We start from the raw sequence: 27,180 nt of genomic DNA, 5'->3' as shown, positions 1-27,180 counted from the left end.
TAAAATCCGAAGATAATGGCCATATGAACAATCTTGAAAAAGAAAGTTTTAAACCCTTCCAAAAGAATAAAAATGTGGCCTAGAACTAAAATAAATGAAAGTTAAAAATTGAATAAAATATTATTAGAATATAATTTTTTAATATTATTTTTGTTTTAAAATTTGAAAAAATTAAATTGCTTAAATGTATTTTCTGTAAATTTTTAAAAAATATAATGATTAGATAATATAAGATTGGATGAGATGAAATAACCTGTATAACCAAACAAGGCCTAATCGTAAAAGCAGTGATAATTCAAAGAATTATGGCCAAATAACTATTGTAAAAAGGGATAGTTGAGTATCAAACCAAAAGTAGCAATAATTCAAAGTTCGTTTCATTATGAAACATAGTTAAAAAATATTTGCAAACATATAATTATTGCCTTATTACTTTAACAATGAACTTTCCTTTTTTTGAGTAATTCTAAATACATTGTGCTAGAGTGTGCAAGGCACACACTTTTTTAAAAGCAAGAAGTCTACTATTAAAAAAATATTTTTTCATGTGAGCTCTAAATTCATCTACTTTTTTTTTTTAAAATACACAGAACTTACACACACTAATACTGCAAATATCCTCTCTTTTTTTTCTTCACATATGAACAAACACGTAGCCAAGACCCGTAGAGCACAATCAATGATACTAAATACGACCACTTTCTGATGGATTACTAGCTATTTATTATATTTTACTACAAGTATCAAAGTTTGAAGAACAAAAGACTCCTCTACCATCATATTCTATCGTTGTCAACAAAAAGGTTAAGAACTCGTTCTCTATCATATTGGCAGCCAATCTTTGGGATCCTTCATAGGACCAAAATTGTAGCAAACTGCGGGAGGAAGATTATTGTCAGCAATCTTATGAATGCAGGAACAGATACATGAAAAAGGGGCAACAATGACAATCCTTCAATCCTAAATCGAATGCATGCCAAACTTCTATCTCATCACGTTATGATTTCCAAAAGCTGTATATACTAGTTAATAGAAAATTCCAGGATGCGTTTAGGCAGTTATATTGCTGTATCCCATACTTATCTTTTTTCAAATTCTATCAAAAGTTTACCTGGAAAAAAATAAAATAAAAATTCTATCAAAAGCACAGACCAAATCACCAGAAACATTAAGGTCTCATCTGATTACGCAGTTTAGATAAAATGAGATGAGATGTTTTATTGAAAGTTGAATAAAATATTGTTATAATATAATTTTTTAATATAATTTTTGTTTTGGAATTCGAAAATGTTGAATGGTTTATTATATTTTGTGTGGGAGTTTTGAAAAGTTGTAATGATTATATAAAATGAGAGGAGATGAGATAGTTTGGTTTTGTTTTGTGTAACCAAACCAGTAAAAAAACTGCACAATAATAAGGCTTTCTACTGGCGTCCATCAGTAATGATTCTAAAATATTTTCATGCAGGGACTGGGGAGTACATGAAGCAAAAAAGCAGTATAACCTCATACATCGTGACAGAGAACAAGCACCTGGAAAAAAAAAACATGTGAACATGCTTGACCAGCATCATATCTCTTAACTTGCTTTTCTCTGTACCCTGAAAAGTTGCTTGTCATTAATCCAATGAACAAGGTAAAATCATGTTGGATTTCCATCGCCACTTTTCAAGACCCACGCAGAACCTTTGGAAACACAAATATCATTCATGACCTGAAGAAAGACCATCAAAATTAGCTATAATTCACAAGGCAATGTGTGTTCGAAACTAGAATTAAAGGAGAGGAGAGAAAATGAGAAGGTAATAAACTGTGAATAGTTTGCAAGACAGGCAAAATAAGGATTGTGAGAGTGACATGTTTGAAAGTGAATTTTACAATTCTCATGGCAACGTGTGCATTAACTATTTATGTACCTATGCTATGATGAAAGTAATGTGTGAATGCCGTGATATGATGATTTAAAAATGCGAGGAATGTTATAATATGATGCGAGAAATTATAGCTTCATATATCTACATGCTTCAAAGCTTACACTACCAGAGGTAGAAGAAATGAGGAACAAGCTTCATCGAGCAAAGTAAGTTGCATTTGTTGAGATTGTTATAAGAAGCCCTATACCCAGTGTTCACCCGGTTCAAATAAAAGAAGCAAACAAATATTTTGGAGAAGCTTCTTTGCTAAATCTTATAAGATGTGACTACGTTTTTTTTTTTTTTTTTTTTGAAAGAATCATGTTCTGACTCTTTAATCTTCTATACATCACCATATTGTAATATGCCTTACGGCACAATTTTTAAAAATTTCACATCTTTAGGTCATCACTTGCAGAAGTTCTCCTATCAAATTTAAAAGTGAATTCTGTACAGGGGATTTGATCTTTGTATGGTCATGATGAGAAGCATGATTCATGTTCCGTAGTTGCAGTTATTGATACTAGTAGTATTACTATCATCATTACTACTGCTACTGCTATTTCTTAGCATGCAGAAGATCATCAAAAGTCGATTGAGAGAAAATTAGCAAGTGACCTTATTATATTCATTAATGGAGATATCCCTCTTAAGAACCTCCTTGGCAGCTTGAAATACATTAGCCTTTTTAAGCTTTACATCAGGTGATCCTCCACGTAGAAGATCAATAACAACTTTCCTGCAAGGGAAACACATTTTTTAGAGCAGAAAAACAACAAAGTAGAATATTTCTTACCAGCATAATACATGAGCACGATGAAGTTATTATTGCAACTAATTTTTAGATTCACAATGCTCCACTAGATGAGCATCAAAACCATTGCCTTGGGCTCAAAAACATTTTGAAAAACTAGAGAAATGGCTCAATCTCATCTTTTTCCATTCAGTTTCACAAGTATTTCAACAATTGAAATGACCTAAGAAAAATCAAAACGACACCTAGGCTCAAATTCCAATAGGACTAGTCCAGAATGCAATTAAAGCTCCTTGGAATCATTTTAAACTGCAAAACATTTTCCCTCCCAGCCAATGTGGGATCTCATTCACCACTGTTAGAACCGTTATGTTTTGTCTGAAGTCTTGTTACTCTAAAAACTTAAGGGTATTATTGTGATTATGCAATAATTAACCTAATATAAATATGTGGTGAAAAACCTTGTGCGCAGCAGACAATTAAAAAAAGGACCTCTTTCACATCCTCTTTGTTTCCTCTCATCTCCACCTTTTCAACTTTACAATTCAACGCTTACAACTACACTTGGTATGATAAAGGTAAATGTTTACTTATCAAGGAAAAGAAAATTACACTAATAACAGAGCAGTCAATCCACGCACTAGTAAAAGCCATTAGGATCTGAAGGTCATTGTTGGTTGACCAAGGCACTATGATGTTAGCATTTAACGACCACATGGTTTGAGTTGCTGGAATCTCCTAATTATGGTGATTTTTTCCCCTAAAACTTCAATTTTTATTCGGTGTGTAAATCTGGACTTATTTGGAAGTGTAAGTTCTATTGTTTTTTTCACAACAAGATATTTTATTGATATTGAAACAGGCATATTCCAAGTATACAGGAAGTATACAAGAGATTACACGTAGCTAGGAACTAGAAATGGATACAAGGAAATCATGGAAGTTGAGACCATTAAAATCTATAACAATGGCACACATATGTTCTTGGAAGTGAGTTGTTCATCCTCTCAGTATATATCTTGCTCTAAGTGAAAATATGTTCTTGATCTTCTATTTGAGACTAGACTCTTGGATACTCAACCTGCGTTACTTCTATTACTACCAATCTATAACCCGAATTGGCAACTATAAACCACTTCAAACATCACCTCCATCCACTGCCATAAAACCACCACCTTTCTCAACCACCATCTTATTCGTCTGGACTACAATTGCACAACTCCTAACCCACTAGCAAATCAAAGCTTGTTGCTGCCAATCACTAGACACTGCTAACCATTATAGTCTCATCTCACTCCACATAAACTTTGAGGACATCCCGAAAGCAAAAATAAAGTGTGTGCTTGTGCTTTACGTAGGCACTTTTCTCACTCTTCTCGCTCTCTTTTTTTGTTTGATCAGTTTTATCATCTCGCTTTTTCTACCTTATTATATTTCAATAATTTTTTGTTCTTATATATCAATCAGGTGCATGCTTGAGCTATACACCTAGACTCTAGACGGCATTTGTGCTCAAGTGCCCCTAGAGCTTTCACCAACAATGGTGGCTCATCAAGAGAAAAAAAAGAAGAAGAAGAGAAAACAAAGTAGTGCATTTGTGAATGACCTCAATGGATCATATTCTGGGTGTTCTGGAGACGACTTTAAGACAAAAAGACCATGAATATTTGTTGCTACTTGGTTTATAATCTCATGCAGCTCTTCTGAAGGAGCGTCAACGCCATAAGCAGCAGCAACCACCATTCTAGCATCGGCCTTTGGAAGAGTAGACTGAGAAATCGCCAATTGACGCAGACCTTGACATATCAGCTGGAAGCTGCAAAGCAAACGATGCTATCATTCTACCATCCTTTCGCTTTTAATAAGTATTATTACTATAGTATTTACTATTGAATTATGATTTCAAAGAAATTTAATCATTTTTACCCCATGATCGAAAGAACTAAAAAACTAAAATTGCATATGGTGCAAAAAACTAAAAATATCACCAATAAAAAATGGTAAGATTCACACAATTTACATGGTCTCAAACATCACAATAATTACATTTACAGTAGTTGAGAGTAAATTCAAGTTGATTTTTCTTTTTATCTAAGTAAATCATGTTAAATTTTTTAGAAACATTAATCAGAGTCAGGAAAACAATATACAAAGGACTCCAGCTTTTGCAAGTTTACCTGGCTCCTCAAAACCAGCATCTAACTCCAGTTTAAAACTACCAAAATTAGTTAACTACCACCATCACACAACCAAAGTATCTACAAGTGAAAGCACTAAAATGGCACAAGTAGGTTGAGCTGCCACCAAAACTGTTGTACTGTGCATCACTTTCCTGAAGAGTAAATTAACACAGTAATTGAACTCAAGAAAAAAATCGAAGAACAAAAACGGTGCCCCAAAAATGACTTGATATCAAATTTGGCAGAGACCTTAACCACAGGTGTGTCTTGCCTTACAGCTCACAACAAGTCCCAGAGAAGGAAAATAATTATCTAACAGACCTTTAGTCGCCCAACTGTTACTAAGCAGAAAACCAGCTAGACACTTCCAGCTGAATCAACCAACTCAAAAGTAACATCATAGTCTAGGTACATACAGCAGAGAAAAAATGCCATGACCTTTTGTTGGTCATTCAAAATTATGTTCAATATAACTGATACTAGGCAACAATTATGAAAATCTTAAGACATAAAGGCAGCTTAATGTTGAAAATAAAAATAGTGCCGAGATTCGTACTGTAGTAAGTTGTGAAGAAATGAAAGCTCCAAAAACTAACCTGCAAACCTTGTGAGTTAGAAAAACTTTTGTGAGGGCCTTTGGTAGAGCTTCTCGAGTTTCTTCAGACATGGTCTTCCTCCCACTGGATACTCCAATTGCATTTTTCATTAAGGTTCCAGTAGGGTTCACAGTTTTCCCAGGTGTACCAGTTATTATAGGCTTTGGGTCAGCATTCCTTTCGCGCGGCCCTCTTTTTTTACCTCCAATATACTTCTTTAAGTTTTTCTCAATACTGTTCCAAACCTCTTTTTGTGCATCAACAATTTTTGGGTAGCGTTTTATAAATGAAGCATCAGCAGGCTCTTTAAATTTCCAACCAGTAAATTTGAATGAAGATCTTTTGACAGCAAAAGCATCCAGGAAGACTTCCATTTTTTTCCTAAGATTTGTTGGGATATTTGATAACAAATCTGATTCTGAAATTGTTGAATTCTCGCTAAATAAAAGAAGTAAGTAATCCCTAACTAAGGATGATTCACCATCTTCCAGAAGTAGCAATGAACTTTTAGGAGCCCAAAGACCTTGGACTAGTAAAGCATGCTTCTGAAGGACTTGTAAAAATTCTTCATCGCAGCAATCTAAAGCAAAGTGTTTCAGAAAGCTGAATCGGTGAACTGGAGGTCCCTGCTAGGAAAGGATCCTAAATTATCATAAGGAAAAATAAATATAAATATTTAAAAATAGCACTGCCAGTAAACTTATCCATGCTTCACATATAGAATGCGTGGAACTGTAGAAAAAAGCAGTAAAAAAATGACACATCCGTAGTTAGAAAGGAATGCAGATGGAAAAAGATTTAACCAGAAGTTCACGTTAATGGAGCCTTGCTAGATATACAATGTAACTTAAGCAGTGTGAAGATCGGAAACAGAATGCACCCAGAGAGGTGGCGAATTGCTCTGGAAACACATACTTTTGACCAAGACAATTTGCAAACTATTTTATCGCATGCTTCTTCCATTTTGTTCTTTTTGGGAAAAGAAAAAAGTAGGAGGTTTGAACACAAACTTTATTTCATTATAATACATTTGAAAAAAAAGAAATAAAAAAAAGAAGACATTAAATATTTGCAATCTAAATGAATAGACACCCGACCTTAGAATAACGTCAAAGTCAGTGCTCTTGCACTCACAAGCTACAAAGTTCTACCCTAGGTTCAAACCATAGACCCCACAATGAGTAAAAATGCAATAAGCCTTCCACCAATGACAAGACGACAATTAAAAGTGAACAAGGGCATGATGCCTTACATAAGAGCATGGATTGTACCAGAAAGATCACATGATCTTATATACTGGTTGATATTATAGACTGGCTGATATGCAAGCTTAAATTTTGTTGTATAGCCGTTTATTGAATAAACAATGAACTCAAAAAGAAACGTGCAGTAAATTAAAGTTAGTTGAAAAGATGGAAGATAAGCGGATTCAATATTTATTTAGAAAACCAACCAACTGGAAATCTCCAAGCCCACACACATACATAAGTGCTCTTGTATACACAAATGCACACATATACAGGCACCACAGAATTTTTTCAAGAGCCATGACCATATCCTTGCAAAATTATGCATATAATGTTAAGCTGCAACAAACCTCACACAGCAGTTTCTTAATACGTTCTTCCAAAGGCAGTGAGAGCATAAACCTGAAACATTATCCATTAACATTTGTGAAATTCTATGGGGAAAAAATATTAAACTTCAACAAGAAAAAAGATACTGTAAGTGCTGCTGTTTCCATAGGCATAGCAAAACAATAAACACATCTAACAAAACATACACAAGAATTTATATAAAACCACATTAATAAGTAAATAAATAAATTAAATAATTTCTGTATTATGGTTATGAACAGTGGGGCACAGCATATACAAAGGGAGACATCTGGATAACAAACATTAGGCAGCTTAACATGCTTAATATAAAAGAAAATTGAAAAGAGACTAACCTGATTTTTCATCTCTAAAATCGATCCCTAAATTTTTATTTTGACTGCCTTAATTTACAGTTTTACACATCAGATCACTAAGATGCTCACAAATGTCCAAGAAAAGCAAAGAAAGGGGGGGGGGGGGGGGGGGGGGGGGGGGGGGGCACACAGAGAGAGAGGTCTTTAGATACTTCCAAAATGGAAGCATAGTTTTACAAAATCAATGGAACTCAACAGGAAATGACTCCCAATGCCATCCGAGACCTTACCAGAAAGTTGATTCTTGGTCAAGCAAAGGGCTCTCCATCTACTCAAACCTACAGTCCCCTTTAGAATCTTTCCTTGAGAATTATTTTTCAACCAATAGATTTGCTGGACACCACTTAAACTCGACCTAAATCTTATTCCTAGCAATATTGAAGAGTAAAGCTGGATAGAACAGTGCCTGAGCCCCAACTTTGATCGAAACCTGTTGCTTCCGAATCAACACCACTATTGTTACTGAAATTACCATCGTCACCAAATAAATCATTTCTTCCTCCCTTCCACCTCCCCTCCCATCAATTCCACAATATGCGTAGCCTCTATTCAAAACTAGCTAACACAATTAATCAAAGCAATACCCAATTTTAAAACAAAATCTTAATTACCAAAGCATATATACACACAATTTACTATTTTTTAAAATACACTCCATAACTCTCATTTAAAAAAAATACTTTAAAAACTTCTTAAACAAAGCTTTTCTGCCAACTTCTAACTGAATAACTGGGGTAATAGAGAAAATATAGAATTTCTACAACAAATAAGAGATTGGAGGATCAAGGATGTATATAAAAAAATAAGACACCTGAAACTTCTAAAAGAGATTGTCAGCATATTTTGCAAAAGAAGGAGAGAAAGAGGAAAGACAATAGAGTCATGATCAGAGATGATGAGAGTTGAATACGGACGGGATTTTTTTTAGGGGTTTTAGAAACAACTCTTTGGGCATCTAAATAAGCCTTTCCAAGAAAGCTAGGTGCCCAGATGGTCGGAGCTACAAGATAGAGGAAAACTAGGACAAGATTATCCACTCTCTCTCTGTCTCTCTCTCTCTCTCTCTAACTTTTTTTTGCTTTTATTGGACATGCACAAGTATCTTAACTATTATGGTAGAAGGCAAAACTCAAACCAGTTAATTGTCAAAAGTAATAATTGATGGTTCGATTTGGTATACGGCAACACTCAACCTAACTGGCCGATTTCTTTTCTTGATAAGTAAATGAGGTTAGAAACGTAGATGGCGAACTTGAGTACACATGAAGTATACAAGAGACAGCACTTGAATTTTGGACCGGACCCATTTTTTTGGTCCACCAAAAGTCTTGACCGGACCGCTTTGGTTTGGTCCAATTGGTCTTGTCAGGGTGTTCTGGTCTAGGTCCTTTTCTCTCTCTTTTTTTTCCCCCAAGTTTTTGACAAACTTTATATAAAATGAAAAAAAAAAAAAAGTGAATTATAAGTGCTTTAAATAAGTAAAATAAATTAATAATGTTAGTAGTATGCGTATTATCAATAATTAATAGTTAATACCCTATCTTAGAATTCTTAACCTTAAAATATTTTATATAATCTAAGCATAAATAATTAGGCTAGAAGAAAATCATATAATTACTTCTTTTCAATTTATATAGTACTTTTAAAAATTATAAAATATCATATAAAAGATTATTTAAAAATATATATTTGGGGGGGGGGGGGTATCCGCCCTCATACAACAGGCAGACAGCTTTAATCCACCCATTTGAAATGTCAGAGGATGGGTGCCAAGCTAGGCCTTGGCCGCGCCCGGGTTTCACCCATTTGCCTAACCCTATATATGTAGTAGTAGTAGTAATAATAATAATAATAATTATGGGTATAAATCGTTTTTGCTCCATCATTTTCTCAGACCAGACCGGACTGATCACCCCGCCCCAGTTTTTTTGTTTCGTCTTTTTTTTTTTGCAAATAAATTAATAAAGAAATAATTTCCATTACTAAAATTAAAATTAAGTGAATTATTAATATGGATTATGTAACTAACTCATTAAAAAAATATTTCACTATAATTATATTTATGATGTTGATAGTTACTACTTACTAACTTAGACTTTACTCTTTAGTATGCATAATTATTAATAAGGTCCTACATTTTATATATGGTTAATGAATATCAAATAATTTCATTGTATATAGATTATTTATGCTTACTTGCAACTTAGGTAATTAAAAAAAAAAATTACCTACTTGGTATTACTTTAATTGAGTGTAAATAGTAAAGTATATATGAATGTGTCTACATATAATGACATAAATTAACATATGATTTATGATATATTATTATTGATAGCATATATTATTTAACATTTTATATGGTCAATGATGATGATAATTATATGTGGCATGTTCCTTTAGGAATGTTGATGATAATTATTTATGGGCTTTTGCTAGTATTTATAGGCCGAATATGGTCAGCAGTAGAAGAATGTTATGGGAAGTACATGCTGGAATTTATAGCTGGTGGAATTTACCATGGTGCATAGGTGGTGATTTTAATGTTAAAAGGTTTCCTGGTGAACGCTCTGGTGACAGCAGATTACAACCGGCAATGATAGAATTTTCGGAGTGTATTTTTTACTTGGGTTTGATGGATATTCCTCTCATGGGTGGTGCTTATACATGGTCCAATAATCATACATGGTCTAGATTGGACAGATTTTTAGTATTATCAGAGTTGGAAACTCATTATCCAGAGCTTTTTCAAAAGAGGCTGCCTAATCTATGTTCGAATCATTTCCCATTATTACTAGATTGTGGAGGTATTCAAGGAGGACGTCAGTATTTTAAGTTCGAAAATATGTGGCTGAAAACTGAAAGTTTTGTGGAAAGGGTTAGGCAATGGTGGGATTCTTATCAGATTAATGGCACCCCTAGCTTCATTTTTGCAGGAAAATTGAAAGCTCTAAAAAATTATTTAAAGCTAAAGAATACTCAATCATTTGGTGATGTAGGAGACCATAAAAAGTCCATGCTAGAGGAGCTTCAGGAGGTAGAGAGGAGGGCTGGCTCTTTCTATGGAGAAAGCATCTTGGAAGGCTGAGTTAAAAGCAAAATTATAAAGGGTTGTGTTATTGGAGGAGATCTCTTAGCGTCAAAAATCAAGAGCTTTATGGCTGAAAGGAGATCAAGGAATAAAGTTCTCACAGAGAGACCAACTCCCATAGGAGAACTAACACCATTGAGATGCTGAAAACAGATGGAGTGGACTGTATGGAGGCTCCTATGATTAGGGAGCAAGTTGTGGGATTTTTTGGACACTTACTTTCTGAACAAGTGGGATGGCAGCCAAAACTCGATGGACTAGCCTTTGAGTCCATTGATCCACAGCAGGTTTCATGGCTGGAATGGCCCTTTGAGGAGCTGGAGGTCCACAGCGTGGTAAGGAGAATGGTTAAAGATAAAGCACCTGGCCTCGATGGCTTTTCCATGGGATTTTTTCAAACTTGTTGGGATGTGGTGAAGGCGGATTTAATGAAAGTGTTCCAAGAATTCTTTTCAATCAGGAAATTTGAGAAAGCCTCAACGCCACATTTATAGCCCTCGTTCTTAAGAAGATTGGGGCCTGGAAGGTGAGGGATTACCGGCCCATTAGCCTTGTATATGGGATATATAAGATTATTTATAATGTGCTTGCCAATCGCCTAGGAGAGGTTTTGGGGAGGATCATTACAAAACCCCAAAATGCTTTTGTTACAATCCTCATTGCTAATAAATGCCTAGACAGTAGGCTAAAATCTAGCCAGCTGGGAATCCTATGCAAATTAGATATGGAGAAGGCGTATGATCATGTTAATTAGGAGTTCTTACTCTGTGCTTGGGAGGTGCAGTTTTGGAGAGAAATGGTGCTCATGGATTAGATGGTGTATTTCAACGGAGAGGTTTTCAGTATTGGTGAATGGTAGCCCCAAATGATTTCTTTAATAGCTCTCGAGGCCTAATACAAGGAGATCACTTGTCCCCACTCCTATTTGTTCTTGTCATGGAGGCACTTAACAAAATGATTCTAGCCTTGGTGAACAGTGGCTTTATCGAGGGATTCTCGGTGGGTAATCCTAATAAGGGCACTATTAACCTATCTCATTTATTGCTTGCAAATAATACACTGATTTTTTGTGAGGCAGAACAAAACCAAATTCGAACATTGAAGGCATTATTACTTTGTTTTAAAGCAGCATCCTGGTTGAAAGTGAACTTTGACAAATCAGAATTGGTGCCAGTGGGCAATGTTCGTAACATCCTGCAGCTGGCTAGTATCCTTGGATGCAAGGTTCCCTCTCTTCCCATGAATTAACTTGGTCTTCCTTTAGGGGCAGCTGTAAGATCTATATTAATTTGGGATACAGTGGTGGAAAAGATTGAACACTGATTGGCAGGTTGGAAGAGATTATATCTCTCGAAAGGTGGTAGGATCACCCCTATCAAAAGTACTCATTCTAATCTACCAACGTATTTTTTATATGTATTCCCAATTCCAGCAACTGTGGCGAACCATATTGAGAAGCCATATCGTGATTTTCTTTGGAGTGGGATAGGAGAAGAATTCATGTATCATCTAGTCAAGTGGGATAAGGTATATTCTCCAGTCTCTTAGAGTGGGTTGGGTATTATAAATTTGAGGATTTTCAATTGAGTCTTGCTTGGAAAGTGGTTGTGGAGATATAATACGGAACCAGAAGCCCTATGGAAGTCAATGATTGATTGCAAATATGGAAGCATGTGGAAAAGGGGGGGGGGGGGGGGGGGGGGGGGGTGGGTTGCTAGGGAGGTTCATGAGGTCAGAGGGTGGGGGATCTTTAATCGGCATACTAGATTGGTGTTGGGCAATGGATCTAGAATAAAATTCTAGACCGACCTGCAGTGTGGAGATCAAGCCCTAAAGGATACATTCCCATCAGTTTTTAGGATTGCAGGTAAGAAAGATGCCTCAATGGCTAATTGCATGGAGTTATTGGGGAACTAGTCCAACGGAACGTGAATTTCACTAGAGTTGCCCAAGATTGGGAAGTTGGCAGCATTGAGGAGTTCTTTGGTCTTCTATACACCATGATGACGAGAACCCAAGGAGCAGACAAGATGTGGTGGATACCCACTAGTAAAGGTATATTCTCGGTGCGTTCTTTTTATAAGTCTCTTGCACAACCATAGAATACACAATTCCCATGGAGAAAGATGGAGAAACAAGGCACCTGCCTCCCAAAGCGGCATTTTTTGTACGGACAGCAGCATAAAATCTTGACAACGGATAATCTACGGACACATAAGGTGATCATAGTAGATTGGTACTGTTTGTGTAGGAAAAATGGTGAAATTGTGGATCATGTACTGTTGCATCATGAGGTTGCAGGAACATTATGGAATCAAGTGTTTAATAGAATGGAGTTAGCTTGGGTTATGCCTGCCAGAGTGACAGAGCTCATGACCAGCTGGATAAATCTACAAGGTCTCCCACAAATCTCAGGGATGTAGAAAATGGTCCCGATTTGTATCATGTGGTGCCTACGGATGGAGTGAAATGACTGGACATTTGAAGACAATGAGCGCTCACTAGAAGAACTTAGATAATTTTTGTTAGCACTCTCTTTCTTTGGGCCACAGCTGTTGATTTTTGTGGCCTCGATTTTCACAAATTTCTTGTTTCTATTTCCTCTCTCTAAATAGGTGACCTTTTGTATACCATCTTGTGTACTTAAGCCATGCCTATTCATATCAATATGATTGTTTACTTTTTTTTTTTTATAGGTAAAAGAGATTTTACTGATCCATGTAAATAGTGGTTGTTTACTTTTGAAAAAAAAATACCCCAATGCCAAATGACCCATTTACTACATTTGAACTCCACCCTCCCCATTGACCTATCTTATAACCTAAAAATTTCTCGTAATAAAATGATTACATGCAATTTCTTATACAACTGAACAAGTTTCAGTATTAGTTTGCAATCTTCATAAACAAATGACGCTTACTTGTGAAGAATGACTCACACAATCAAGAATTTCACCATGTTCCTTGACCACAACCTCCGTGATTGTCCATTGAAAAAATAGCAACAATGAGTGTAGAACTAAGTATAGATAACTTACCTCTCCAATAAAGCACTAAACATAAAAACGTGCAAAATCTACCGTAACCTTGCATCTAAATTCTAACAGTGACATCTATCTGTCAATAAGAGAAGATGGCGGTTTCAGATTCCTGTGACCTAGATAGTCGGCCAATTACCAACTTCACCAACTATGGCACAAACAAACCAACATTTGGTTTTCTCATGATATTCAATACAAATCCAAAAAGTCCTAAGATTCAACAATTGTCTAAGCCCCTTGTTCCATCTCCCCAAGTCAACCAAGAATAGCACTCATTATCTTCATTAGTGTACTAGTCATGTAATTGGTCCTAAAGTATTTTATATAAGCCAAATTGCAAAGTGATGTAGAATAGTTGACTGGAATTACAATACCCCCAGGCAGTTAAAACCTTTTCATTGATTCATTCTCAACCTCAAGATGAGGTTTGTGATTACAAAAGAATCGTATAACACACTTCCTAGATATTACATAAGCTCCGAAACTTTGTGCACAATACAGTAACCTTCCTATTGTTTCCTACAAATGTAGATCTCTCTCTGCTATCTTCCTCCAATGTTATTTGTATATTCTTTGCCCTTCTACAAGTGTATATCTCTCTCTAGTATCATTCATCCCTTGGTCCTTTAATAGACGGAGGCAATCTGACCTTCCATCTTATAACCAAACATTACCTTGATGAATTTGTAGCTCATAGATTAGGCCTATGTTGCACATGGATGGCATGAGCCATAATTTGAAGCTAGGGTAGCTAAGCAACCCACTCATTTGGGTGACATAGGACATAATTAGGGAAGTTGTGGAAAAGCAAATGTGCAGAAGTGAAGAAGATGAAGAGTCAAAAGGAACATTTTATTTCACTATCTTATTGAGAGCAATTTTGCCAATTTATACAAATTCAGATGACTACATGAGATATTCTTCATGTTAAATTCCAGTCGTTCACAGAGAGGGCAACAAAACAACAAAGCTTCAAATTGTGATTCGAATTGCACATCCAATGTGTTAACTAATTTAGAAGCAGTTACATCTAAAAGATGCAACTAAAAGCAAATGGAAAATTTCACAGAGAAGAATGAGGTGAAGAAAGATTATTTACTTTGACCCTATCCTAGTTTTTTCCTTAAATACTTGCATGAATATAAAGATCACACAACAAGCCACCAAACCATTCATCACACAACATATTATTACGTTTTCCAGAATTAACTAATGCCTACCTTAATATAAACCCAACAAATTAAAACTTTGAAGATAAATACTAACATCAATGCAGCATATAGCAAACCATCCAAAAGGACAAATCAAATTGAGATACATACACCTAGATTTCCTCAATATGAGCAAGAAGGAACTAGGTTTTTTTATAACTAAGAAACTAGATGATGAGGATGCTATACCTTTTTGAAGTAGTTTTTGGTTTGATGTTGTTGTTAGATGCCCCGGGACACAAGGAGTCAACATAATCGTGCCTTCAAACAGAAATTATAATATAACATAAAATGATTAGCATAACTGCTTTCAATAGAGTTACTTATAAAATAAATAAATAAATAAACCTGCTTTCAATAGAGTGAGTGTAAAATACTGGCGAGACTTTTTGATAAATAATTATGACAAAGATAATATTATCACATTTTAGTTAGCTCAGCTAGTGAAATCTCTTGAACTTTTACAAACAGATCTGGTAGCCCCACCAACACGAAAAAAAGAGTGTTTAAGGGTTGAAGAAAATGAGAGGTTACCTCCCATTGTGCCCATGAGCTCAGTGAGCCTCCCAGGGACCAAAAACAAAAGCTAACATAGATGATATGTATCACTAAGAAAATAAAAGCCATACGGATTCATTGTAAATTGTATAGGAGAGCTATTTTGTTGCACCATTCTTTGTAAATATCTGGCAGAGAAATCACTCTTTGGGCCATGGTACTTGAGAGGAACCCAAGGCTGAAAAAGAAAAGAAAAGAACAAAGTTTTCAGGTGATGACTCCAGCTAATGCTCAGTTTGCAGACTTGCAGTATACATGTAACCAGAAGAGTGAAAGAACTCCAATAATGCAGGCAGCTCTTCGACCATAAAAATATGAAGAGAAAGATGACTAGCTACAATATCCTACAATGGACTAAATAAAGCAAACAGATACAGTCAAATAAAATAAATTGAGTTCGGCTGCTTGTTGGTTGCCATGACACAAGGTAGCCGAGTCCAATGTAAAACATATGATTGTCATGGTTCCATATGAGAAACAGAAACACATGAATCACAATAACAAAATCAATCAGAAAAACACTTGCTTCTGATTAACATGCTATCATCACAAGATTAATTCAATAGAAATAGAAAGAAACTGAATAAGCAAAACGCAGCGGGAAAAACTTCTATGTACATGGCAAACAAACAACTTGAAAGGTCAAAGCATATGATCTGACAAAAATTTAAGCCATTGACACTAAAACATGAACTCTTCCATGTCTTTAGATTGACCAAGTGTGGGTTCAAAGCTATATATATACTGATACTTTTGTATTTAACTAGTCATCTTTTTTCTGATAAGTAAATATAGAAGATAATAAATATTTAACCAGTCAACTAGTGAAAACATTATATAAGAAAGCATCTAGAGTTGCACAGTTTCTTTTTGATGAAGGGTGAAAAAATAGGCAACAATGATACTCTAGATTTTTTGTAAAAAACAAAAGCCCTGGTGTGAGGGGAGGGAGCAGGAAAAACAATTAGCAACTAATTAGTCTTCATTCTAAGCCAAAAATTAAACTACCAAATATCAACTGTTATATCCCAAGGTCAACTATTATACCTCTTCATAATTGGTTTTCTCCTCAGTTGAAGGCTCTATCCGCTTGTTCTGAATTAATAAAAAGAAGAAGTGATAAATGAATAGACAAGAATTAAAATCTGGGCAGAGGGGCATATAAGCATAAATACAACTCGGTATGCAATAACATTCTATTCAAGAAATGGAGTCCACCCCACCAAAAAAGGTTACTAGAACAGCTAGTGAGCAATAAAATATATTAAAGCATTGATAATTACTGCTATTCCGGATCTCTTATCACAGAAGTCGTGTCAGCATATAAACTAGATACAAAAACTTATATAGCATTAATTTATATGGGCTTGGTTTAATTGAATAAACATATAACCCATGAACCTATTCTTTCAGAAAATGTTTAAGGGATTGAAACTTATAACCTATAGTATTATTTATTTATTTTTTATGTTGGGGAACCTATCCAAGGCAGGGCCCTTTGGACCCACCCTTGCAAAGTAAACCCCAATCCCGTGCACCACACCCTTAGAAGTTTCCCTTACATGAAATGTTGAACCTTGGACCTTAAGGGAGTGATACCCCAACACCAAGGCCTTTACCACTTGGGCTAACCCTTGGGGTTGCCTATAGTATTATTATACCTATTTTATGAAATTATTATTTACACCGTTATTTTATAGAATAGATAATATATATTTCCCTACTAAATTATATTTGAAGAACTAGATATGATATTATGGTTTTAATGGCTATATGATATTAGTATTTAATGAATTCAGTATATAGCTGAATATTTTATTAGATTAAAGTTCATGATGTGTTCAAGTGGGTAGAATGCTACACCATGTTTTCTAGAAAGTTAGTAACATCTAGTACCTCATATAGGTAATGAGCTACAAAGTAGGAACCAAGAAGTAGTGCTAAGAGGTAAGTAGCATGATTATAACTTTACGTGCGCCGTAAATTATACTGTTTTTGCATGAAAATGTGAGGTTTACCGTAACCTATGCTACGCTACGAGCCAGTTCAAGGTTAGCCCCTTTTCATGAATCTCTATGCATTTCGATGATATGTTCACATGCATTTTGGAAGCTTGTAAGAAAACACATGAATAACAAGCAAACTTTAAATTGGCCATATGTTATGGGTGGATGTGCAAGCCACAAACTTGAGTGTGGTCCACCACATGGAAGTTATGATGTTTTGAGGTGACACGGACCCAAGCATGTTCCACCACAAGTTATGATGTGCGGTACCACGGACCCAAGCGTGGTTCACCCTATTTTAAGTGATAACACGGACCCAAACGTGTATCACTACATGATATGATATGTTACAAGGTGCCACGGACCTAAGCGTGGTTCACCTCATGTTACAATATGTATATATGATCAACAACAATTGGACCAATGCAAACATGTAATGATGGCCACTAAATAAGTGAAAGACAAGATGAACAAGTCATGTATGATTGATAGGAAATGCATGGCGTCAGTCGCTCATACATCATGTTACATGAAATTCCAATTTTGTTAATTCCGCATATGTTACGATACATCAAAGTTTTCTAAATTAAGGCTAATGTTAAGCTATTAAGTTTACATTATGATGTGCTATTATTGAGTCTTTGACTCATTTGTTTTCCTGTTTTCATGTTTTAACGTCCAAGATGTTGATGGCGTGGACAGAGAGCTGGAGGGCCAGGAGTTGATTAATTTCAGAGACTTAGACTGGAATAAGTGTCATTTCCACAAGGATTTAGTCTATGATTAAAATATTTGAATAGTGATCACCACATAGACCTAGTTTATGCCTTTTCATTATGTTTCAGTTTTATGTTATGAAAGACTGTTAAGCTAAGTTAGTTTGACGATTCAATAAATGAGGTATTTTCAGAACTTCGAATCTCTTTACCGGGCATTATGTTATGAATGTACGTACCATTCATGACCTACGAGAAGGGGTGTTACAGTTCTGTAGCATAGAGTCCAGAACAAAAATACCTGCTTCTTAGATGGACTAACAGATCTTCCTTCAGCAGATTCTTCCAATTTAACTGTAACTTCTCCATCCCCTGCAACATTGTTCTTCCTTTTTGAGCCACCAGACCTCAGATGTTCCAATGATGGTCGGAGCTGCACAACTGTATGAATTATATTCAGGTGCAACTGCACAACAAAAAAAGAATTCAAAACGTCTTTAAATGGTCAATAGAATTGATTAGGACCTTGAGAGATAGGAAAAGAGAGGATAGAGCCAATCATGGGGGAAAAGAGTTGACAGGGAATGATACAGATTTTCTCAAACGTTGCATCTGTTCTCTCTAAATAAAGCAAACACACATTAAAACAGGCAGGAATATTAATCTACCAATGAAAATTAGAAACTCTTTTTCATCAAATGGTTTCTTTGAAATTGCATACAACTTTTAACAGAGATATCATCCCCATGCTAGCAATTAAAATCATGGAATGAAGTGCTGACTGGCCTAAAAACATGAGTAACTGCCTTCAAATACATACAAGAATATCAATAAATGCCACATGTTTCTCAAGACAATGAGCTACAACAATAGAAATAGGGAAGAGAGACAAGCAGCAAGTTGGCTAATTGAAGAGAGTAGACTTAATTAGAGTGATCCAACCGCCCTTCAATAAATACAGCCACTTCCATCCAACTAGCTAGAGATACTTTTTCTCAATAATATAATTCAAATGGATCTGGGCTTGAATGGAGCCACCAAGGGGATTAAATACTTCATAGGTAGAGAAGACACCATAAATCCCAGGATACCCAACCAATCCTCCAATCTCATCCACTACTCCAATTGGGACATTGTTAATTTGGCCAAATTAATTTTCAGCCAGAAACCTTTTCAAAACATTAAGAACATTGTTAGTGGTGGAGATGAAACATCAATAAACCCTAATTAGCCTTATCATACGCCTTTTCAAGATCCAATTTACATAACACACCTGGTGCTCTCAGTCTGACTTTGCTATCAAGGAATTCAATGGCAATAAAGACTTGGTCTATATCTGATGGCCCTTGATGAAAGCATTTTGTGTCCTACAAATAGCCTCATCCAGCATCGTTTTCAACCTATTGAGTCTACTGGCAAGGACTTCAGAAATAATTTTGTATACACTGCCCATTAAACTGATAGGGCGGAAATTCCTAACATCCATATACTCGGTTATCTTAGGGACGAGCGATAAATGTAGCATTAAGGCTCTCCAAGTGTTGGTAAAAGTGACTTAAGCACAAAGTGCTTTGCTTATCAAAAGCAAAGCGCATTTACAAAAGCAAACTTTTTTTAAATGCGCTTTTTGGGGCTTTTGTGTGAGCTTAAAGCACAAAAGGCACACTTCTGTAATTTAAAAAAAAAAAATAGTATAAAATATCATTTCAAGACCTACAAGATGATTTAAACAAATATTCTTAAAGTATTTTGTTGATATTGAAGATCATTTAGGTACCATGGCAACAAATGTCGTCATATGTGAAGTATATGCTATGAACTCCATATAATAGTCCAACTTGGCATTCTAGATGGATTGATAATTGACTGTTTATGTCGAGCATAGAAGTCAATACCTATAATTATTGAACTTTACACATATTCTTATTCAACCATGTACTTTAATTTTAGGGAAATTTAGTCATAAACCACCTTGTGCTTTTGGCCATTTGAGATTTGCCTCATGTCCCCTTTTTTTGGATTAACTCCTTTAAAATTTTTGGATTAGATCCCTCCATCACATTTTCGGTCTATCTCAGTTAACAGATGACACATGTCACCCTATGAACTTGCCACATATCAAACTACTTTTTCTTATTTTCAAAATTCAAAATTAAAATTAAAAAATAAATTTTAATAATTTCTTTTTTAAAAAATAAGAAAAAAAATAGTGGTTTGTAGGAGGGGAGACCACCGGCAGCCACCCCGTGGTGGTAGACCACACCAAAGTTGATTACATTAGTAATTTATGTAATTAGTTAATTACTTGATTTTCATGTTGCGTAAATATGTTCCATCCTGCTTTTCAAACCTTTTTTTTATTGTATTTTGTGGATCTTTTGGTATCATACATTAATTCTACAAATAAGCACTTTACTAAAATTAGGCCCACTTCGCTTTGCACTTTCTGCCTAGGCTCTAGACACTGTTTGCGTTTGAGTCCGCCTAGTGCTTTCACCAACAATAGGCTCCCCTCAATCTTGCCTAGTGCACAGAACTCATGAAAGATAGTTATGAAACTTGCTATGCATACCTCCCAACAAGACTTAAAAGAGTGACAAAATAAACCCATCCAGACCTGAGGCCTTATCACCATTCAATGCTTACGCCACCTCTGGAACTTTGGCTTCCTCAACACTGGTAGATTCAAAACCAATACCATCAAACTTAGGCCTCCTCCAACTGAAATTTTTAGAGTACATATTGGTATAGAACTGCTGAATATGTCCACTTAATTATCCGACCTGCTGGGAAGTATTAAAAAGAATGGCGGGTGACAAAGCTCCAAGTCCAGATGGCTTCTCTATGACCTTTATTCAAATATGTTGGGAAGTGCTTAAAGAGGACATCATGGTTGTCTTCCATGAATTTCATGAAAATGGAAGGTTTGAAAAAAGCCTAAATGCAACTTTTATAGCACTCACGCCAAAAAAGCCTATTGTTGTAGAGGTAAAAAATTACCGTCCCATTACCTTGGTGAGCAGGTTGTACAAAATTCTCTCCAAAGTATTGGTGAATAGGTTGAGCAAGGTGTTGAAGAAGTCAAATCAAAGCCTCAAAATGCTTTGTCAAATGTAGGCAAATCCTCAACTCAGTACTTATTGCCAACGAATGTTTGGATGGTAGACTCAAGTCAAAAAAAAATTTTTGTGCAAGCTAGATATGGGAAAAACATATGATCATGTCAACTTGAGATTTTTACTTTACATGCTCAAGAGATTTGGATTTGGTACAAATGGCGTACATGGATCCATCATTGTATCTATACAGCTTGAATGGCATACCAAAAGGCTTCTTTAAAAGCTCATGAGGATTGAGACAAGGTGACCCTTATCTCTTTTTGTGATGGAAGCTTCAATAAGATGATTTCAAGTGTCGTGGAGGGTGGGTGGTTCATATTTGGATTCTTAGTGGAGGAGGCAATTACTAGCTTGCTCAACATATCTCATCTATTATTCACTAATGATACTTTAATCTTTTGTGGGGCCAGCCATGATCAAATTTGAGCCTTGAGGGCTCTCCTATTATGCTTTGAAGCTGCATCAAGGTTGAAGGTGAACTTGGTCAAATTAGAAGTAGTGTTAGCCGGGAATGTTCCCAATGTGGAGAGAATGGCGTCCATTTTGGGATGCAAGCTATCTCAATTGCCCATGAAATATCTTGGCCTCCCATTGGGTGCTACGTTCAAATCAAGTCTATTTGGGATGATGTCCTAGAAAAAATGGAGATGAAATTAGCTAGTTGGAAGAGGATGTATTTATCCAAAGATGGTAGGGTGACCCTAATAAAATTACTCTTTCCAATTTGCCAACTTATTTCCTCTCATTATTTCTACTCCCCACCAAAGTGGCTCACCAACATGATTGCTTATGTGGGTTGGGGAAGGGGGATAAATTTCAAGTTTAAATTCCACTTGGTGAAATGGGCCACAATTTGGTCTCATTAAAGAATGTATGGCTTCTTTGGGGAAGATTCTCACACTAGACAACTTGAGGAAACGTCAAATCATAGTCATGGATTGGTATTGTATGTGCAAGAAGAGCAGAGAGTCTGTCTACCACTTCATTGAAAGATTGTCATGAATTTGTGGAATGAAGTCTTCGCTCAGTTGGAACTAGCTTGGGTGATGCCGAGAAGGGTAAGTGACCTCCTAGCTTCTTTGAGAGGCATTCAGGACAACTCTCAAATTGCATCAATATGAAATATGGTCTCAATATGCCTATGGTAGTGCATTTGGAGAGAGAGGAATGACAGAAGTTTTGATTGGTTGATTATTTTTCAATACTTTACTCCATTGGTTGATTATAATTGATTTGGCATGACCTTCCATGAATTCCTTGTATCACTAAACTAACACGCTTAGGCATTGCTCTTGTATATTTCTCGTATACTTGGGCTCTTGCCTACTCTTTTGATCAATAAAAATTTGTTTACCAATCAAAAAAATTAACCCAGTTCTAGCTACAAATCCCTCAAATTTAGTCTCCAACTCACCTCCTCTACAATGATGATTGCTCCAACTCATTAAAGTTCTAAGACCTTCTCAACCTCATGCTTGGTTATGGCACTATCTTCTTCAAGAACATCAATCTCCCATGGCTCATCCATAAGGAGTTGTTTCTAGTTCCCAACATGGTCAAACAGCCTCATTCCATTTCCTGAAATCTACCTTCACAACATTCAATTTACAGGCCATATGGAAGCTAGAAGACCCATGGAAATCATATGACAACCACCAACATTACAACTTCTAACAAATTCCTCAAATTTCACCCACATGTTTTTGAACATGAACAACCATTACTCCAAAAATAATCATCACAATCAAAGAAATAAAAGAAATTAGTCTAAAAATAATCTAAGAGCCTCATCTAAGTAACATCTGCGAACAAGGCTACCCAATTACGCTATGATACCCCATATGATAAGTATAAAGGTAGGTGGTGTATGGAATCTCGCATTGCTTGGGAAGGATAAGTTATTGCTTTTTATAAGGTTCCAATAGGGCTCCAATTATATTATTGACTAGTCATTTTGGAGTATAGGCAATATGGTTTGGACTTTCTATTAGGACGTTACATGCGCAAAAGGTTTTTCATCAATCATGGACCATGTCAGTGGATCTCAATTGTTGGACCACATAAACTTACCTCCTACAAGAGGTATGTCGAGCATATTTTAGCACCATAGTTGCCAATAGGAAATGTCGCAACTCGAAACAATAAATTAAAAGCAAAAATTCCCTAAATACAATGCCATTTACTAAATTCTTATATGAGAGAGAGAGAGAGAGAGAGAGAGAGAGAGAGAGAGAGAGAGAGAGAGTACCTTATTACCTATCAAAACACCAATAGCATGGCCAGTCGTGTGAGGTACCTTCCATGATGATGACAAAGTCTAAAGGAAAACCAAGAAGCATGAATTCAAGTTACACCATATACTATTTTATGCATAGAACAAGTTAGAAAGAACGAAATCAAGGTTATAATAAATCAAACCCCCCAAACAGATGTGGTTTTCAAGCAAATGAAATAAACGAGTATAATAACCATGTATGAGATAAAATTGATATCACAACTTAGGGACATATTAGCCACACTAGCCACATTTGCACCATACACCAAAAGGACTAGTTAAAATTTCAACAATTGCTCCCTAAAAATATTTTACCTAGTAAACATCTCATGTTGGGTCCATGCAATGCCTTCACAATTCCCCCTCTTGGTATAAGACAACAAGAACTTTTTTTATCAGTAAATAAAATTTTATTGATCATAAGAATAGGCAAAAGCCCAAGTACATGGGTCGTATACAAGAGCAACACCTAGGAGTGATGTTCTAGTGATACAAGAAACTAAACAAAATTCTATCACAATCAAGTTCCAAAAGCAGTGGACCAACAATACTGGAATAAATTGAAGGAACAAGGAACACATCCCAATCAGCTTAAATTTGAGATAGAAACATTGTTCTTAAAGTAGAAAACCATTTCCAGATTGGATAAAAGTGCAAAACAATAGATAAAGAAGTATGGCACCAAAACTAATAGTGTTTGCATCACGCTTCAAAATTCGGGGAGAATAGGTTATCTGTATACCTAGGAGACTTATGCCTAAATCGCCATCATTATTCTCCTGGCCTACTATTTGCCAAACCACCAGGTCAATAAGTCCAATATGAGTATGATCACCTAAACATGCTTCATGATTAAGAAAACAAGAGCATGAAATATCCACCTATATGAAAAAAAGAGGGCTAGACTGGTTCAACGGGAGACCAGCCTTAAGTCTGTTTGAATCATTTTTTATTGGCCATTCTAATTGAAAAGTAGATTGGGCCATTAAACCATTCATATCACTGTTATCAACTTTAACAGGAAAAAAAAAAATTCTTTAACACATCAATATCAAGTTACAATGGAATGGATATGTAGAACCTTTCCTCATAGACCAAATTAATGTCTTGTACAACACATCACCGAGACACATTTCTTTAAAAAGAAAATAGAACAACTTAAACCGAAACCCTTATAATCATCTCACATATTCTAACCATTATAGGGAATGGGGCAAGGGGGCTTCACCCTTTAAAAAAAAAAAAAAAAAAAAACTCCCTTAACCCTGAAAAATCTAAGAAAAAGCTCATGATGTCTCTCAAAATTTTAAATGCACACACTTAAAAATTGCTAAAACTCAAAAGCCCCAAATCTTTTAGGGCATGTTTGGATGCTTGATTATCTCAGAATTTTGTGAATAATAGTGAAATTGTTTGAGTGAAGATGTTTTATTGGATTTTGGGAAATGAGAGAGAAAAAGTTGAATAAAAATATTATAAAGTTAAAAAACTATTAGAATATATTTTTTTTACCATTATTTTTGTTGCGAAGTTTGTAAAAGTATTATTGATTTTTGTATTGTGTTTTGAAGTTTCGTAAAAGTTGTATTGCTTTTTGTGTTTGAATGATAATTAGGTAATGATTAAACGAAAAGGTTAAAAAATTGAAATTGTAAAATGTTGTGGTTGAGTGATGTTTGGGAATGAAATTATGAGAAGTTTTAAGAAGTTTGAGAATTCTCATAGTGTCCAATCATGCCCTTAAAAAATCTATATTTTCTTAGCATACAAAAGTTTGTCCCCAAAAAGGTTTCAAAAAGATATCTTTTTTTAAGGCCATAATATGGAACTTTCCTCCACTGTCTATAATTCATAAATCACTGACTACAGCTGTTCACTTTAATTTATAAATGCATACTTTGTACTCTAACACTAAGTAGAAGAGAACATGTAGCTAGTCTAACAACAGACAGGAGAATGGCCCCAATAATCAAGAACATAGTAGCTAGTCTCAGCGGCTGCTCATGGTCAGCCCAAAAAGTTCACAGAAGTGCCAATTTTACAGCACACAGCCTCGCCAATTGGGCAACTTCCTGAGATCTAATAGGAAGCATTCCCATATTGAGACTCCCCCACCATGTCAACATCCACTGTCACCTCTTCGATACCCCCTAGCTCCGTTTCCCCTCTCCTTCATTTCGATTCCCCTCTTACACGCACAAAAAAATTAGAAGAGAACATGTCACAAATACAGACATCGTGAGAGTGTAAGCTAGTAGTACCCATTTGCAACCCCAAACAATCCACCCGGGGAAAAAAAATTAGAAAAAAGGCTAGCCTAACCTAGAACTAATAGTCATTAACTTCGAGTGATAGCCCAACATCAAGTTTCATAATTTCCATATGGGTTTCTGCATTTTAATTTTACATCACAAATTAACCAATTTCAAAACAAACCAAAATTTTAATTAGAATACCCTATTACATTTTTTTTTATAAGTACAAATATTACAAATAACAATGCAGATTCTCTTCATTTTTCTGCCCATATTACATGATGCAATTTAAAATAAAACAGTATGCGCACCCTAAAACATTTTATTTTGCCCGTGAAAGACCAACCAATATATCTCCCTTCGAATTACCATCCAATTCATGCGGTTAGAAGCTCTATCACAAATGATCACATCATTATTATCTTAATACTTTCACTATGTAAACAACACCATGCGTAAATAGGTTCTTTATTCATAATCGGGGTAAGAAATGAACCTGCTTCGTCAACTTCAGCCTGTTGCCGAAATCTTGGTCAAAATTCTTGGAATCCACATCCAGAGCCAAATCTACTTCCATTTGATCACTGGAAGGTTTCACCCTAACCTACAGAACACAGACGCAAAACTCATAACTCCACGCTGCATTACAAACAAAAAAAATGTAATGCGCTGGATTCATCCGAAACTACGCACCTCTTCACAACGATCATCCAAATCGTATGGCCGCCAGGACGGTCTCAGAGGATATTGCAAAACATATAGCTGAAAACAAGTGTTACAAAAATAAAACACCCACAGACACAAATGAGTGTTTGAGAATAAGTGGAAAATAAAAGGTGAGAAGTGTTAAAAGAAATTTGCAATAGTAGGCCGACCTTCGTGTCGTCATCCATGGGGGTATTGAAGAAGACGTCGATTTCGCGGACTACTGCGTCTTCCTCCATGGCATCATCTTCCATCGATTCTTCCTTGGCTTCCGACAGGGTTTCGTCCTCCATTTTCACATCGCCATTAGAAGCCGAAACCGAAGCCGAGGCGGTTTCGGCTTCGGCCATTGCTGTCGTTGCTTCCGCATCTTCCTTTTTATTCGGAATTGCGGCACCGAATTCCCGGGGCTCAGCCTTCGGTACGGACTCTCGAGGCTCAGGTTGGGAGTTCGGTTTCGATTTGAGCTTGGATTTCGGCGCAAATCTTGAAGTCCGAGACAGAACCTGGTTCGGCGCGTCGATGTCGTCCAGTTCCATGCTGGAAAGTCGAAATCTCCGTTTGTCCCCCCGACTCTCTCTCTATCGGGACGAATACGTGAGTAGCAGTCGCTCCGGCAACCAGTGAGGTTCAAGGAATGAACAGAGTAGGGTTTGTTGAGACGCGCCCCCGGTAAAGCTCCGTTTTCACAAGCACTCATGCAGTTTTTTTTTTTTACATCTTACAAAGCACTCACGCAGTTTTAAGTTGCTTTTTCTTTTTAAATTTTTAAAGAGTTTTACTACATATAAA

General features: G+C 35.9%; 1 protein-coding gene across 4 annotated transcripts; it reads right to left on the bottom strand.

The window, feature by feature from the left end:
• Positions 1 to 433: 433 nt before the first annotated feature.
• Positions 434 to 27,111, bottom strand: LOC122296893 (DNA-directed RNA polymerase III subunit RPC5). Of its 4 annotated transcripts, none has more exons than XM_043106691.1 (14): positions 26,559 to 27,111; positions 26,377 to 26,445; positions 26,180 to 26,287; positions 23,402 to 23,470; positions 18,336 to 18,500; positions 16,360 to 16,407; positions 15,384 to 15,490; positions 14,944 to 15,015; positions 7,041 to 7,092; positions 5,444 to 6,072; positions 4,274 to 4,483; positions 2,532 to 2,652; positions 1,534 to 1,714; positions 434 to 875 (listed from the first exon to the last, which is right to left on the bottom strand). In XM_043106691.1, exons 1-13 carry the CDS (start codon positions 26,925 to 26,927, stop codon positions 1,643 to 1,645), a joined length of 2,091 nt encoding a protein of 696 aa, XP_042962625.1. In that variant the 5' UTR covers positions 26,928 to 27,111; the 3' UTR covers positions 434 to 875; positions 1,534 to 1,642. The 4 variants fall into 4 exon arrangements, with proteins under 4 accessions (XP_042962625.1, XP_042962636.1, XP_042962632.1 ...); XM_043106702.1 differs by having other exon boundaries at positions 5,444 to 6,069; XM_043106698.1 differs by lacking the exon at positions 434 to 875 and adding an exon at positions 890 to 1,111.
• Between the last annotated feature and the right edge of the window lie 69 nt (positions 27,112 to 27,180).

Source organism: Carya illinoinensis, chromosome 2, assembly GCF_018687715.1.
Source record: "Carya illinoinensis cultivar Pawnee chromosome 2, C.illinoinensisPawnee_v1, whole genome shotgun sequence".
Classification (NCBI taxonomy): domain Eukaryota; kingdom Viridiplantae; phylum Streptophyta; class Magnoliopsida; order Fagales; family Juglandaceae; genus Carya; species Carya illinoinensis.
Note: the sequence above shows the minus strand (reverse complement) of the source record. Positions and strands in the feature narration are given on the sequence as shown.

What these genes read in the sequence shown, in the direction of transcription:
- LOC122296893 (XM_043106691.1), bottom strand. Translation starts at nt 26,927, where the DNA reads ATGGAACTGGACGACATCGACGCGCCGAACCAGGTTCTGTCTCGGACT. An exon ending in GGCTGAAGTTGACGAAGCAG is followed by an intron (nt 23,471 to 26,179) that starts GTTCATTTCTTA and finishes GTTTTCCTTTAG; the next exon opens with ACTTTGTCATCATCATGGAA. An exon ending in AGAAAACCAATTATGAAGAG is followed by an intron (nt 15,491 to 16,359) that starts GTATAATAGTTG and finishes TTTCTTTTTCAG; the next exon opens with CCTTGGGTTCCTCTCAAGTA.